Here is a 17,566-nt window from a genome sequence, read left to right on the forward strand (position 1 = left end):
GCTGGGCAGCGCCAGCTTAATACTTTTGCTATTGCTGATTGGTAGCCATAACCCTTGATTATAATGTGAACCACACCTAGGTTATAGAACTTTTCTCACAGCTCAAGTACATAAATAATAATATAATAATTGAAACTGTGATCAATTGAGGACAAGGGATCTGGTAATAAATCAATCAGGCTATGCAATGGAAACTGTCACCTAATGTGTGTTAGAAATAAAAATATACGTGTTCTTTTAGCCTTATTTATGAAGGAAAAAATAACCATGGAGAAAGGTGTAAAATTCGGGATCTCGGCCTCAGTATTTATTTAAGTAAATTGACAAGGCAGGTTGACAGGACAAAAAGCAAGAAGAAGTACAGAAAAAGCCAAGATCTTCTCAACAGCAAGATCTATATACAAAACTTAACAAGATTGATGATTGGCTAAAATGTTGTCATGTGTTTCTTAGTTCTTCCTCTTCTGGCTGACGTCATCTCCTGCATTATGGGGAAAAAAGAATGAACTATGCCTATGTCCTTGAAGATAAGATATTTTGCACAGCTGAGTAAACAGAATTACAGAAGGCCTTTGTTTAAAACAATACCTCATCTTGCCCCTAGCCTTATCGTATGGGAAAAAACATCGTAAAGTTATCAAAGGGCTTTTTGTTGCAAATGCATATTTCACTCCCATCCTTTCTCACGAGTTCTGGAGTGAGAGAAAATGAGAGAAGTTTAGACACAAGTTAAGAATATATTGATTGTTCTATTGATTATCTATGAGTAAATGCTAATTAATGAGGAGGGTATATGCATCATTAAAATTAGAAATTAAAATCCTTACATGTGTCTGACGTTAATGTCTTTCATTCCCCATTTAAAAGAAGCGACAGTCTGTTTACTGCACAGTATTATAGCTTGCCTACATAATACAGTGAATATAAAACACTGTCAGCAATGCTGGGCAGCGCCAGCTTAATACTTTTGCTATTGCTGATTGGTAGCCATAACCCTGGGGCGACTGTGGCTCAGTTGGTAGAGCGGGTTGGCCGATGATCAAAGGGTTGGAGGTTCGATCCCCGCCCTGCCACCTAAATCATAGTTGTTGTGTCCTTGGGCAAGACACTTAAAGGCCTACTTCACCGGTTTGAACGTGGGAAAGGAAAACAGGTCTCCCTTGCAAAAGAGTCTTCGGTCTCAATGGGATTAACCTGTATAAATAAAGGTTAAAAAAAAATGAAAAAAAAAAAAAAAAACCTTGATTATAATGTGAACCACACCTAGGTTATAGAACTTTTCTCACAACTCAAGTACATAAAGTACTTGCTCAAAAACAATGCTATGGTATTCATTACAATTAAACATTATTCAATTAATTTGTACAGAGGCTACTCAATGTATCAATGTATCTATCTATCTATCTATCTATCTATCTATCTATCTATCTATCTATCTATCTATCTATCTATCTATCTATCTATCTATCTATCTATCTATCTATCTATCTATCTATCTATCTATCTATCTACTGTATCTACCTATCTATATCTAGGCCTATATATGATCAATGTTAAGGCTCTTGATCATATCTTTGATCAATATGGAACTGTGAATTGCAAAATTGATCTTCATGTGTTAAGACATTAATTTTGTAAAATGATTTCTAATAAGTTTCCATAGTTTTGGCCCGAAGGTCCATTCATTACAAAGGAAATCAAACTAGTAGCTTTTGACCATTATCACAACTGATGTTATTTCGAGAGGAGACAAAAATGTCAAATGATTTAAAAACAAATGTCCTTTTTAAACGTTGGCCCAATGTAGTCCGTGATGAATATCACTATGTTTCATCTATTTTTTATCATCAAAATAAAACATTATGCTTCTTATTTTTTTTTACAAAAAAAAAAAATAGTTGTATGAGCTCAGATCACTGAAGCCTACAGAGGTTTAAAACTTGTAATGATCATAAGAGTTGGTAAAAGGATTTAACACGATATTAGGTGATAATACAGTATGTAGCCATAATCATCTTTCATGGGGCGGCCAATTATGACCAGAAACACAAAAGTATTTAACATAAAACGAACACAACAGTGGGGTTAAGAGATAGTTGTTAAACCATGAAATGATTGAGGATAATAATTGACACAGAGAGATGGATAGAATATAATTAGAAATTAAATAAAAAAGTATCCACTTTATGGCCTTTGATGCATTTTGAACACTGGCTACGTTATTATTTAGATTTTTAATAATCAGTATTTTTGGCTATGTTATTATTGATATAACTCTCAGTCTCATTTTCCAATTAAAATTAAAATAAGTTTGTGTAGAAAATGCTATGTGTCAGTTGAAGCAACAGAAGCAGCATTTGCCAATATTGTGCACCATGCATAGATAACTCCAGAATTCTTTCTTGGATACCTTAGTTTGACACACCTACTCATGGGGCTGAGCTTGCATTCCTTTTAACTGATGAAGCCTCTCCCCAAGGCATACACTTGGGGAGAGGCATGCACTTAAGACTGGAAACTGTTCAAATGTGCTGTCACTTCAGGCAAAGAAATGGCTTTTGCACGGGTGTTTAATCGCAAAGCGTTGAGATCCCTCTCTCTCATCTTCATAGGTATAATATGTGTTTTTTTTGTCCTTTGGGATACTGGCTCTAACAAGCGGTCAACGTCTCATATCAGAGTACCACAACAGTTCTCTATTGACCTGCCTGGCTGCTTGGCCATCATCAGCAAAGACTCGGGGGGAAAGAAAAGCGAATTAGAAGTGCTTCTGGCATCCAGGACAAGAATGGAGCGTAAATCGGAGACATACTATCTCAATGTCACAAAGGACTGTCCAGCTTACATTGAAAAGAGACGTTTCTTTACAGTGCCTCTCAGTAAAGAGGAGAAGGATTTTCCCATTGCCTACTCCATGGTGATCCATGAGAAGATTGAGATGTTTGAGCGACTTCTAAGAGCTCTTTATACTCCTCAGAACCTGTACTGTGTGCATGTTGACCCGAAGTCTTCAGAAGAGTTCCAAAATGCTGTAAAGGCAATTGTTTCCTGCTTTCCTAATGTGTTTGTAGCCACTAGATTGGAAAGTGTGGTATATGCCTCATGGTCCAGAGTGCAGGCAGATTTGAACTGCATGAAAGATCTGCTGAATTCACACGTCCGGTGGAGGTACATGCTCAACACCTGCGGGACAGACTTCCCCATCAAAACCAACAGAGAGATGGTGGAGACACTCAAGGCCCTCAGAGGGAGAAACAGCATGGAGTCTGAGGCCACCAACGACTACAAGGCAGGCCGTTGGCAGTATCATCACAATGTTACTGACACTGTCATCAGGACAGATTTGAGGAAAAGTCCCCCACCCATTAGCAGCCCCATGTTTTCAGGAAATGCGTACTTTGTGGTTTCAAGAGCCTTTGTGGAACATGTGATAAGGGACAAAGAAGTTCAGAACCTCATTGAGTGGGAGAGAGACACATACAGTCCAGATGAGCATTTATGGGCCACTCTACAGAGGATGCCCTCTGTTCCTGGATCAATGCCTGCTAACAGCAAGTATGATGCATCAGACATGCAAGCCCTTGCTCGTGTGGTGAAATGGTCTCATTTAGCAGGAGATGTGGGAAAAGGGGCCCCGTACCCTCATTGCACTGGAACCTACAGAAGAAATGTTTGTGTGTATGGAGCAGGTGAACTCCCCTGGCTCCTGAGGCAACACCACCTGATAGCAAATAAGTTTGATCCTGAAATCGATGATATTGCTATGAGATGTTTGGAGTCATTTCTGCGTTTCAAAGCTTTAGGCCATGATACACTGTTACCACAATAATATGCGACCATTTTGTAAAGCGTAAAATCATCTGAAATGTGAAATACAATGTGTAAATACAATTACTGAAGGCAACACTCTGCCTTGAGTTTAATATTGTAGATTTTCTATCTGAAATACTGAGTTCCTCTTAAGTTAAAAAAGAAAAGAAAAACAGCTCTCTGGATGTTAATGTCAAAATATTTTTCAGCTATTGAGATGTATCTTATATATATAATATGCCTAACCCTATTTTATGATTTAAATGCAATCTGTATTAATTGTGCCATCTAGTGGCTGGTGAAAGCAAAATAAGCACCAAAGCAACTGAGAAAAACTGTAACTCCCAAACCGAACATCCCACATTCAAAAACTTTACATCCCCGGATTCTGTGAAGTGAGCGGCCGGTGCCGCGGTCTGCGACGCCCGGGTCCCGAGTTGCGCCGGAGACTTGGCCCCCTCATAACTGCTTGCAGTTCTAGTTGAATATTTACCTTTGGTCACTGTATAGTGTAAGTGCTTCTATATCATTATCTCTGTCTTGTTACCACTGCAAAACTGCTACTCAATGGAACAATAACATTTTCAAATGAAATTAAATAAACATTATACCAAACAATGATAGTGATGGATGACTTTACTATGAGGAAATGTTACATTAAGACCTATATCTTTGCTTCAGATTGTTGCTCTCACAAATGTTCTCCCTCCACAAGTCAGAGGGCACATTCAAGTGAGGGGCAAAAAATAAAACTATATTTTCCCCAGGAAGGATTTGAACAGAGAACGTCAGCAGTGAACAGTGAAAAAGGTGCCATCAAATCTAGTTCTATGAAATGCCACTCAGTGAGTCAGAGACCTACATTTCTGTTTATAATCAGAGCAACCATAAAAAATATATAAATTTATCTCCTGTAACCTTTTGAATATACATATATATTTAATTGAAATAAAGCAAAACATTCAGAAACCACTTGTAACAGAGTGCCTTAAATAACGTGTAGATAGTAAACACCAATGAGCTACGTATGACATGATATAACAGCAGTAAAACAAAGATTAAAAGGTTTCAGACAGAATGTGGAAAGCTCAAGAGGATCAAGCTGTTCCACAATGACACACAGGCGGCATAGTTTCAAAAAGGCACTTTGACAATATGTTTCATTTGAGTATTTATTATCATCACCATAATCTAAACATTATGCTTTTTTTTCTCAAAAACTAGTTGAGGTTTACATTTTTAATGCTCACAAGAACTTAAGTTGGTATAAAGATTAAACACGATATTAGGTGATAATATACGGTATGTAGGATATTATTATTTACTTCCATGGGGTGGCCAATTATGATCAGAACCTCAAGGGTATTTACCATAAAACAAAAACAACAGGGGGTTAAGATATACGGTGCTGATTTAAACTATGTGAACCTTTGCAGCCCTTTTGAGTTTTATTTAGATTACAGTTTTTTTCGATCACTAAACCACAGTGGGCACAACTGGAACGACAAGTGCAAAACTCTAACTACACTATGCACAGCAGCGGTTCATGTGGACCAAACTCTAGATCGTTTTTCATTGCTTAAACACACATTTCAAAACTTTACACACTTTTCTCATGGCTTAACCACAGCCTGCAACATTGTGGATTTCTAGCACTTTGTTCAAATGCTAACACACTGCTGTCACAACTGTGGATATCAGCATAGTGCATTTCAAACACTGCTGATTGCAATTTCAACTGAAACACTAAGAAAGTGTCTTGTTTTAGACTTGTTAGTGAACATACTGTATACAGTATAGGGAAAGCTCAAAAATAGGAAGACAGGTTGTTGGAGGGAGAAGAGAAGCAGTGAGCAGAGCCGGCCCGAGGCATAAGCGAACTAAGCGGCTGCTTAGGGCCCCTGACTGCCTGGGGGGCCCCCTCCAAAAAAAAAAATATATATATATATATATATATATATATAGGGGAGAACGGGGGAATCTGAGGCATCGGGTAATGTGAGCCACCCCCTGTATCTAGGCAACGGAAAACATTTGTGGTCATGTGAGATATATGTTTTCAAGCCCCTCTCATTTCCCCTTGGCCCTGAAAGAGAGGACCTCATGGTGCTGTGGTAAGCATGTTTTTTTCACCAAAATAGGTATTTAGCATGTAAAAGTAAATTTTCTTGCTGTCAACTTAATCAACTGTTGTGCCAAAGCAGATGTATTCACGTAGAAAAACTTATATCATATGTGTTGATGAACTACCAACATATGAAACCATGTGATGCTGATAACTGAAGATTAGCCTGAAATGCTAAGAGAGGTAGTTTTTTCTCAAATTGTGGTGGTGGGGGAAAGTGAGCCAAATGCTGTGGGGGAAAGTGAGCCACTGTCTCACTTTCCCCCACCATAAGGCACAAGTTAAGTTTAGTCTTAAACATATTTTAATGTAATATTACATGACATATGTTTTATTTTAATGTCATACACATTGTGGAAAAGCCATCATGCCAAGGAAATACACCAGGAAGACGACTTGGGGCAACCACACAGAAAGAGCACCTTCTCATCTTTCCCTGTAACCTTCAGGGCTGGAATGTAGAGTAGGCCTAGTTGTAGAGTATGACAGGCTGATGTTATAATCCAGTTGGGTCTTCTCCTGTGTTCTGAGTCCCAGGCTGTTCTCGCTGGTTCTGATTTTCCTATGCTTTGACCCCCAGACACTAGCTGGCTCTAATAGGCCTTTCACACCGCCGCAAAATCGGCGCTAGTTCGGAGTTAGAGCCAGTGTTTTGGTTTCACACCGCCAGAAAGCCTGCTCCGGGCCGTAAAAACCGGTTCAACTCATACCCCAGGATTGAGCAGGGTTTGAAGTGAACTGCTTGCGCCAGCGGCCGGGGGAGGGATTATCCTGACCAACCACAGACCAACTAAAACCTCATGCCCGCCATGTTTAAAAACATCGCTACTACGAGACGTAAACATAACATAATTACCGAACATAGCGATCAAATTGACAAGCGAGAATACGCTGTATGGGTCCGGTTTGGTTAAGAAAGCAAAGCGAGAGCTAACACGTGTAAAAATAAGACGTATTCGCCACTGTTGTTGTGCTTAAAGCTAGCGGTAGCTTTAGCGTTAGCCACAAGAGCAGCGGCGTCGGGCGACGTACACACACGTTTACAGTGACGTCATGACGTTGCTCTCTTGCCGGCTCCATGGCTGTCTCCGGTCGATGTGAAACCAACCGGTTCATAACTGGAATAAGGCTGTAACCAGTTTTGAACTGACCCCAACACCAGCCTGGAACTGACTCTTGGTTCATTTTGGTGTGAAAGGCCTATAAGGGTCCTGTGTTCTAAGTTTAAGTTTATTTATTTAAAAGGGACATTGCATATTAATAGACATTTACATGTAAATATACAGGATTGTAGCAAGTGCTAATTTGCATCCTTTGTCCCTTGATTGGTCGAAACCAATCACATAAAACAAACATACGCGTGTACTCATAAATAAAAACAGACAATCTAAAAAAAAAAAAAAAAAAAAAAAAAAAAACATGCAACCGACAGAACAAGTGAGTAAAAATAATTATTCAAATAATGTTAAAAAATAAAATAAAATAAAAATTTATGATAGATTGTGTGAACAGTTTTGAGATTCCAGCAGCCATACTTTAAGACGTTTTTTAAAAGAGCCAAGAGTGGGAAGCTCACGTAGAGCAGCGGGTAGTGTGTTCCAGGTATGAGTTGCACGGTATGAAAATACAGCCTGTCCATAGGCACTTTTTCTAAAAGGAACAATACAGTCACCTCGAGAAGTTGCCCTGGTGGATCTACTTTCATTTTTTTGTATAAACATTTGCAATGGCGCTGGGGCGAGTCTGTTGAGAATTTTAAAAACCAGGGTGCAGTCTGCATACTTGATCATGTTTTGCCAACTCAGTAAATCATGCTTCTTTAAGATATTGCAGTGGTGATAGGTTTTCGTTTTTTTATCTAAAATCTTAATGGCTTGTTTGTATACTGTTTCCACAGATGTTAACGTGGTCTTGCATGCCAATGCCCAGCTTGTCATGCAGTATGTCATATGAGGTATAATCATTGAATTAAAATATAGTTTTGCTGAATCAAATGGCATATTTTCTCTAATGTATCTGAAGTTGGATAAATTAAATTTCATTCTGTTTACTGTTTTTTTTACTTGTTGCTTAAAATTTAATTGTGAATCGATAACAACACCTAAATACTTGAATTCCTGGACCACTGTAAGTTTTTGGACCTGTATTGATACCATGGAATCTGTATTTTTGTCACAGGCCTTCTTTGAGAAAAACATGCAGACTGTTTTAGTTAGGTTAAGAACCAGTTGGGAGCGCTCTAGATATTCTGAAACACTGTCCATTGCAGCTGTCAGTTTGTGAGCGGCTTGCTCTGTATTTTTTGCATGAACATAGATAACTGCGTCATCAGCATACAGTTGGCATTGCACATTAGATGGACAGATGTTTGGCATATCATTTATACAATATATACTAAATAACAGTGGCCCTAATATTGACCCTTGAGGCACACCTAAGTTGTTCTCACAGGTATCAGATATTGTATTTTGCAATCTGACACTGCTTTCGCTCCTCAAGATATGATCTCATCCATTGTGCAGTACGTGAAGAAATATTAAAAGCAGACACTTTTGCCATTAGTATCTCATGGTTGACAGTGTCAAACGCTTTTCTCAAGTCAAGAAACACTGCTCCAATGACCCCCCCTTTATCTATGCTTAATTTTATGTTCTCCACAAAATAACAAATGGCGGTTTCAGTTGAGTGGTGTTTTCTAAAGCCAAACTGCATTGGGTGGAGATAAAATGGGCTATTGTCAAGATGTGCCACAAGTTGCTCTATTATATGTTTCTCTATTATTTTGGAAACAACTGGAAGAATACTAATTGGCCTATAGTTACTTGTTTCTGTGGGTTCCCCAGCTTTATAGATCGGTGTGATTACAGAGCATTTCCAAGAGTTTGGAAAGACACCTTCTGTTATGGATTGAATTATAATGTTGGTGATTGGTTCAATGAGTGACTGTTTATGTTCCTTGTAAAAGACCGTATCCATACCAAATGCATCTTTGGCTCTAGAGTTTTTCAGTCTACAAATGATCTTATCAACATCCCCCTGTGATGCTGCATGTATTTCAAAAACAGGAGCACATGTGTTTACTGGAGATGTGGTAAAAGCTTGTCCTTTCTGACCCCCAGACTGTGTTCTAATCTAACTGGTTCTATCTTTCATTTGAATCTTATTAAAACCTTTTGAATTATAATATGTTGTATTTGATTTTGTATTTTGTTCAGAGTTACTTTCAAGTGTTTAGAAAATTTGCTTTGCTTAATTGACCAAACCCCATCATTCTTTAACTAGTCCGACATTAGTTCTGCTAGCTTTCAGGATTCTTACTGTTACAATATGTGTTGTTATGGTAGTTTCACAGTGGAAAAAGTAAGTGGATCAGTTTACCCCACAGCTGGGGTAAAGTGAGCCACAGCACAACTTTTTTTAAAACAATCATATTTTCACTGCCCTTTGTCTTGAAAAAATTCTGCTAATGCCCATTTCTAGGAAACATCCTGAATTAATGGGAAATGTGTAAATTTGAGTGATAAATCATTTTAGCTCGCTTAGAGGGGAGCAAATGTAAAAAGTGTCTCAGATTACCCCGTTCTCCCCTATATTTTTTTTAGTTTGTGTGTTTGATATTAACATCATATTATGCAAATGTGAGTTATCATACAAAAAAAGGAATAAAATGTTTTGGTCTAGATAATTAATAGCCTAAAAATGTAATCAGTTCATCTGGGAGGAAATCTGAAATTATCTGATCATGTCACGTTCACATCCATGCACAGTGTGTATTGAGTTTATTTAAAAACAATTGGAAATGGGGCTGCCCTCAGTTGCCCATGCACTGTGTATAGTCTATAGCCTATTTCAGCCTTGTCTGTGGAAAAAAAGATACAGTAGCTGGACAACAGAGTTCTTCTGCTTAGTTCCTCACACTGCATTTAAATGCATTCACTATATTACAGAGAAATATGTCCCGTAAAAGAAAAAGAGCTCCAAGCCCAACCCAGAGGACCCTCCATAATATTTTATTTTATATTAATATTTTTATGGAAAATCCATGTGTCCTTCTTCAATAGCTTCTAATTCATCTGACCCAGTGTCTCCAAATTATTTGTTCACACTAAGGGCCGGTTTCACAGACAAGGTTTAAGCCTAGTCCGAGACTAAAATGCCTGTTGAGCTGGATTAATTGAAAACTACTTGCACAGACTCAGTTTAAAATAGTCCTAGATTAAAGATATTCTGGATTAAACAAAGCCAATTGCAAGACAGATGACTAGAGCTACTCTAGGTCTAAATTTGAGCTTAAATTAATCCTCCAAGGAGGCAGGTTTAACTTCAGTTTAGTGGTGTTTGTGAGAGAGCATGGACTATTTGGAATATCTAACTAACTCCCACTGCAGAGGCCAGCCAGAAGAGTACTTGTGGATAGGTCTTATCCAAAACATTTATTTGATGAATTTACATTTCGAGACCGCTTTAAATATGGAAAATGCACTGGAAATAACAACTTTGCCTGAGCTTACTAGATGGATGCATTTAAATTGAAGACGTATTCAGCACAATACAATGAGTGTCTAAAACAATTGTGTTTTCAAATGTGGTTGTTGTGATTTAAAATACTGACACACATGAATAACAAAATGACAAAAAATACAACATGAACACCTTTGATTTTCTACGTATATCTTCACTGTGATTAGTAATCACAATTGTCTCAGTACTGTTTCTTGTTTGAATCATAGCTCTCTCTTCCAACTTCATGTCATACAGTTTACGCTCTCTGGACTTTCTTTCCACCTCTGTCCCCAGAACCCATACTGAGTTTGGGAAGAGGGCTTTCATGTACTCTGCTCCCACCGCCTGGAACACTATTCAAAAAACACTCAAATTGCAGGAACTCATCACTAAGAATGATTTTTAAAACTTTTCTCATTGCCTCAAAATTGTTCTTCTTCTTCGCCTTCTGGAATGTATTTGTATTTATTTCTCTGTTTTCTCATGTCTGTGCTTTCTTCTTATGTTTGTCTTATATTTCATTCATTCTAACTGCTGCCATTTTCTGCCAGGCCTTTCTCGGAAAAGAGGTCATTTGACCTCAAGCAATTTTGCCTGGTAAAATAAAGGTTAAATAATGTCCAATTCCACCTGTAGAATTTTAATTTTCATGCCTTCAGATATTGCATTTTCTGTCCATGGAATTCTCGGGCTAACTTTCATGCAACGTCATCTTTTTTGTCCTTTGTTGAAAGGTTGTGGCAAGCTCTTCTATAAGGCGAGATTCGGGTTTTTCTATCAGTGCAGATATCATTAAATATAATGTCAAAATTATAAATGAGAAAGATGTGAAATACCGATAATAATGAAGATAACCTGAAGTTGGTGTATTGTTCTCTTAGTAACATTTTCATTAATTGAATTTGATGCAAATTGCGGCCCAACTATTTATTTGCTCAGTCCCAGCTGAATGGCTTTTAGATTCAATAACCGGATGGTTTCAAACTATTCTTTTTTAAGAGATTTTTTTTAAATTCAGTAAAGTTTATTGATGGGATTTTTTTAGCCTCTGCCCTTGTTTTTTCTCACAAGCAATGGTGTTTCTGCTCCACTCCGGGTTTTTATGATCACCGTTGGAACAGCAGCACGTGCTCATGGGCAGGTGTTCACAATCAGGCTTACTTACTTTACTCCAGGACTTCATAGTCTCAGACTATCTAAACCAAACTTAAGCCATATCCATGACAGTGACTTAAACGTCCCAGTTTAACTAGTCCACATTAAGGCCTACTCCTGGCTTAATCTAGGCCCTGTCTGTGAAACCGGCCCAAAATTTCTCAGATTTAGCCTCTTAATTTTCCTCTCAAAGTGCACCAGATTCATAGCCTGGCATTCCCAGACCTGCCACTAGGCGCTGGCAAATTAAATTTGCTGCGCCTGTTGGTCTGGACATGCTCCGTTGAAGCTTTTTCAAAAAGACCAGAAATCTGGTTTGACGTTTAAATTGGTTCTATCTAATATGGGCGCGCCAGAGCCCTTTGTATGGTGCTCTGGGGAGGACGTAACCGGATGACGACAGTGACGTGCATGCGACGTCGAAGCCGTGATAGTAAACATCTAAGATGGCTGCGGATATGTTTGAGACTGCTTTGGCCTCGACCCTTTACGATTTGGAAGACGGCACTCAAATCTTTCATTAGCAAGTAAGTGGAATGTTCTGTTTTGCCGACCGACCACGGCAAACGTTTAAGTTAACAGTTTAACAGCTGTTCGCTAAACAAACGGGGCTTACGTCACCTTGTGCATCGCTCTGATTGGTTGTAGTGCTATCCAACTGCGTGCAGTGGCATTTGAAATGCACGAGTAGGAGCCGTCCCCTGGAGTTGGAAATTACTATTGATCGTGACCAGACCCTCTATCGTTCAAGATATCAGGGTCTGGATTTCCAGGCTACCAGATTCATGCATTTCACTTTAAAAAGGTTAAAAAAATCTCACGGGGGGGGGTATACCCCCGGACCCCCCTAGGAGGGTCTGAATCTCGGCTGTCTAATATTTTTGCACAGCCGCACAGTGAAGGCACTAGCGGAAAACACTGGGTGTGTGAATGATATTTAACAAAGATCTATAGTTTCAGCAGCGCTAACATTGGAGAGGGGCCCCCTAATCATATTTCGCTTGGGGCCCCTGAAGGCTTGCGCCGGCTCTGGCAGTGAGAGTGTGGATGTGTGGAGGAAGACCTAGAAGACATTGAGCTGTAATTTCTGATGAAATACAGTAAGGGCTACACTGATAGACCCTGTTGTGAATCATGGTCTCTCATTGAGAGAGGCAGGGTTGAGGGTGCAACGCAATCTGCAAAGATCTAAAATTGCATATGTGATACGAATCTTCGAGCAAACAAAAAGAGTTGCACTCTTACAGTAAATGACAACATTACAGGAATTGATTTCTGTATTACAATTATAGAATATTTACACAGATAAATGCTACATTTGGAAACGTTATCAATACAATATAAAATAAAAAGATGTATCTATTGAAGCAAACATCTGATCGTCATTTATTTTTGTTTACCTAAACATAAGTGGTGTTATAAAATAAACAATTTCATGTGAACTAATTTCACCCTTTCCTCAAAGAAAATATTACGTAATTTGTGTGCAGTAACTCAAATTATTCAAAACTGTAAAAATTCAAAGTTTGTAATTTGTGTATTGGGGTTTGATGCTAGTGTTTATACTCTGAGTGTGTTCTGAGTATGTGTTATCTCAATGAGGCTGGTTCAAGGACGAAATTTTGATTTCAGAAGTGGGGGGGACACACATTTTTAATAAAACTCTAATGTTTATGTCACTCCCTCCCTACTGTGAGTTGCTGACCCAGCTCATGAACTCACTACTGAGTCGCTACTATTTCTTACCAATAAAATAATACATTTAGACAACTTTTTAGTACGCTGGCCTCAATATAAAACTGTACCTGTCCAGTTTGCTTCTTTCATCTGACAAAATATATAGATGCACGTGTTTGAACTTTGAAAGCTCTGATACAGATTATCGTCACCCTAACATTTGTCACAATGCTTAATCTCATGATTTACATATGTTTATTCTTTCAACCTCACCTGTGAGCCTCCAGCTTCTCCTCCTCTACCTCCTCCAGCCTCTTCTCCTCCTCCTGCCTCTTCTCCTCCATCTCCTCCAGCTTCTCCTCCTCTACCTCCTCCAGCCTCTTCTCCTCCAGCTTCTCCTCCTCTACCTCCTCCAGCGTCTCCTCCTCTACCTCCTCCACCCTCTTGTCTTCCATCTCCTCCAGCCTCTCCTGCTCTCCCTCCTCTAGCCTCTCCTCCTGTATCTCCTTCTGTCACCTGACAAAAATATGTTGATATGCATAACATGAACAGTGCGACAATTTGGGGTGCAACAATCATCAATTTTGATGATATGGTTATAGAGGAAAAAACTTCTAATTTCACAATTATCATGAGTTTTGATGTATAAAATCACATTTGTAATCTATTTCATTGTAATTTCCCTAATCTTTCATTGTTGGTGTTTTTTCATTTTTGCTGCCTTTCAACATAAAAATAATACATGAACATAAGTGTATCTATTTGGCATTAAATATAAGCTTTTTAAAATATTTGCTGCAATTGTTGGGGCTCTACAGTTAAAATAATAATAATAATGATGATAATAATGCATTTTATTTATCAGCACTTTCAATAAAACTCAAAGACACTTGACAAGGTTATTGAGATCTTTGTAGCTAATTGATGAGGAGGATCTTGAAGTGGATATGCTGCTTTATTGGGAGCCAGTGAAGGTGTTGCAGGATGGGTGTAATTACTATCTATGGGTGTAATGCATTTATTTGAGTAACTTACACTTTGACTTCTAAAGAAGTCTCTTATATCCACTTTTCTTCTTTTAGACATGTCGGCGCCTAATTACCAAACACACATACACACACACGCGCGCACACACGATTCAAACATTAATGTAAATGAAACCTCTGATATTCATATCATGGGGTAAGAGCTATACACTGAGAGCAGCGGAAAATACTGATAAACCTTTCGTGATACTGAAAATGCTGGCTTTAGACTCACTCAACAGACCTCGCTCAACCCTTAATCTCGCTTCGTAGTATACCCCTCTGGACAACTAGCAGACTGGTGTACTCATCATGGATGTATTGGGTGTACTGAGTGTGCACGCAAGATGGAGTGACAGCGGGGACGGCCAATCACACAAGAAACGGCAGAGCCAATCGAGGAGCTTGTGGGCGGTCTAAACTCAGGGAAACATGCTTCAGCTTGAGCGGCAGTTTTCCGCTTGGTCCTAGTGCTTGACATGTCTCTGTTTACTATAGCGCAACATTATTTTTGGACGGTAAAAAGTGCAGGGGACCAAAACGGCCTTTTGAAAAAGTGCAGGGGACATGTCCCCTGTGTCCCCCCCCCCCCAAATTACGTCCGTGGGCTGGTTCATAGTGTTTGCTGCACTGAGCCTATTTTGCAAGATTCAAGATTCAAGATTCAAGATTTTTATTAGTGTCCCAAGAGGGCAAATTGGTTTACAGCGAGGAGAGGCGACAACACATAACAGTACAAAACAGTGACGGACGCAAACATCACAACATGTACGCAGGCCTGGGCACTATAGTGCAAAGTGCAAGAATCAGGGAGAAACCAACACAACACAGTCAGTTCCTTTTCCTCCTGCAGGGAACTGTTCAGCTCCAGTGAATGTTGGTAGTGCAGACTGTAGTTAGAGTTTTGCACATTGAGCTACAGTTGTGCCCACTGTGGGTTAGTAATCGAAAAAAACTGTAAAGCTTGGCCGAAAATGGTTCATGCAACCAGTGTTAATTTTGGCAGCAAATTCTGATTTAGTCTTAGTCTTAGTCTTTTGAATATCACACCATTTAGTCTTAGTCCTATTCTAGTCATCTAAAATATTTTAGTCTTAGTCTAGTCTAGTCTACTAAATATAAGTAGATTTTAGTTTGACTAAATCTACAGCGGACTTCGTCGACTAAGTGTTTTTCTTCATTGAATGGTATTAAGGTTTGAATATGCAATACAGACACAGATTTAATGGTTGTAATACAAAACATGTATTCTATTTCATTAGTAATAATCTCACATAAAATCAGTGTACCTGACTGGATAGGGGGGAGGGGGGCTTTAAGAGCCTGTGCCCGGGGGTCCATTATCTCATGATCTGTCTATGAACCAACTGGATTCCACAATCTTTTTTCTTTTTGCGGGGAGCATGCACAAGCATTATTTATAAAAAAAAATAAAAATAAAGAAAATATTTTAAAAAAGTGGGGGGCCCCACACTAGGTCTTGAAACGGGCCCCGAGATCGTTAAGGCCGCCCCTGGGCAGCAGCAGCAGCACGCAGTTGAGGTGCTGATAAATTTGAGCAACTGCGCCTTCCTTTAAGCAACACTGCTGCCGCTGTGTGTTCGGACTTCTTTTGCATCAAAGCCTTTTAGATAATACAATTAGAGGTTTTAATTGAACGCTGTCCATGCGTCGGAGTTGATTGTAACTTAAAAACAGAAACTAACGGACGGAGGCGGCAGTTTCACATGGCTCTGTGTATTCAAACTCGAGACAGAGCCTACTACAAACAGATCGCGGAACTTAGCCGTTCCCCTAGACATCGTTAACGGGCAGGATATCCCTGACTATCATTTTTGTCCATCATACCGCAGAGTTTTTCAGCACAGCGGTTCACTCCACCAGCTCACACCTGCGCGGTCTCCCGTCGATTTTCACCGACACAGCGTTGCATTCGCTGCTTTGCACTGATTGGATTTCTTCCCAACTTGTCCCACAAAAAGAGTAGTTCTGATTGGATCTCTTCTCCATTCGTCCCGCCCTAACAGTTTCGTCTAGTTCCTATTCGTAGACTATAGTGTCAGTTAAATTAGTCTCAGTCTTCGTCATCACATCTGCCTTTTTATTTAGTTTTTATTTAGTTTACGTCCGTGAAAAAGGTTCGTAGACGAATATTTTTCGTCATAGTCTTAGTCTACGAAATTAACACTGCATGCAACCAGATAATGATCTGAATCATTAAAGAAGAGACGTGTTTTGGATTGTTTCAGTCGAAGTCCAGATCATTATCCAATTGAAATGCTGTTACTGGAGCAGAGGGAAGTTCATGACAGAAACCCGTCCAACCTCACTCAACTGGCTGCATTCATTAAGGAGGATTGTGCAAAAATCCCCCAAAACAGATGTGAGAGACTGATAACTTGTTACAGAAACTGTTTGGTTGAGGTTATTGCAGCAAAAGGAGGTGGAATATCCTATTAACTGAATATGTCTACATACTTTGAAATTTGACTTTTTTGTTAATAGATCTCTTTTGTTTAATAAACAATGACAATATATAATTTATTTTAGTTTGAATCCATTATTTTAAAAGTCAATGTTATGAATTGGAGTATAAATGATCATTTATGAGTCTAGTTTAGTATTTATTAGGAAAATAACAGAATATCTCTGTAGGGTTCACAAACTGTCAAGCAGCACTGTTTGTGGTAAACCATGAAATGATCAAGTATGGATAGATAGATTGATATGGATAGATGGATGGATGGAATAGAAATTAAATTAAAAAGTATACACTTCATGCCCTTTGATGCATTTTGAACACTGGCTACGTAATTATTTAATTTTTTTATCATTAGTATTTTTGGCTACATTATAATTGATATACCAGTCTAATTTTCAAATTAGAATTAAGTTAGTTTGGGAAGAAAATGCTATGTGTCAGTTTAAGCAACAGAAGCAGCATTTGCTAATATTGTGTGCCATGCATGTATAACTCCGGAAAGAAACTTATTGTCTTGAAGCTCAACAGTATCACGCTTCAGCTGAGCAAATACACCTTCATAAAGCAAACATCCTACAGGACACATACAAGGATACATCCTATTGGCGAACTGAAAGATTTTCATCATAAATGTCTTTGATACCTTAGTTTGACACACCTACTTATGGGGCCGACTTAGCTTGCGTTCCTTAGTTTGACACACCTACTTAGGGGGCTGATTTAGGCAAGCGTTCCTTTTAATAAATGAAGCCTCTCCCCATTTGGTTAAGGCATACACTGCACTTAAGA

The 17,566-nt window shown here is 38.9% G+C and overlaps 1 protein-coding gene across 1 annotated transcript; it reads left to right on the forward strand.

Annotated features, from left to right (window-relative positions):
* Positions 1–2,522: 2,522 nt before the first annotated feature.
* Positions 2,523–4,409, forward strand: LOC307250872 (beta-1,3-galactosyl-O-glycosyl-glycoprotein beta-1,6-N-acetylglucosaminyltransferase 3-like). Its single transcript, XM_080028135.1, has one exon. It carries the CDS (start codon positions 2,552–2,554, stop codon positions 3,827–3,829), a length of 1,278 nt encoding a protein of 425 aa, XP_079884261.1. The 5' UTR covers positions 2,523–2,551; the 3' UTR covers positions 3,830–4,409.
* Positions 4,410–17,566: the final 13,157 nt, after the last annotated feature.

The sequence above is a fragment of the Ammodytes marinus genome, assembly GCF_949987685.1.
Source record: "Ammodytes marinus genome assembly, chromosome: 5".
NCBI lineage: Eukaryota > Metazoa > Chordata > Actinopteri > Uranoscopiformes > Ammodytidae > Ammodytes > Ammodytes marinus.

Excerpts from the sequence above, each read along its gene's own strand:
- LOC307250872 (XM_080028135.1), top strand. The coding sequence starts at position 2,552 with ATGGCTTTTGCACGGGTGTTTAATCGCAAAGCGTTGAGATCCCTCTCT.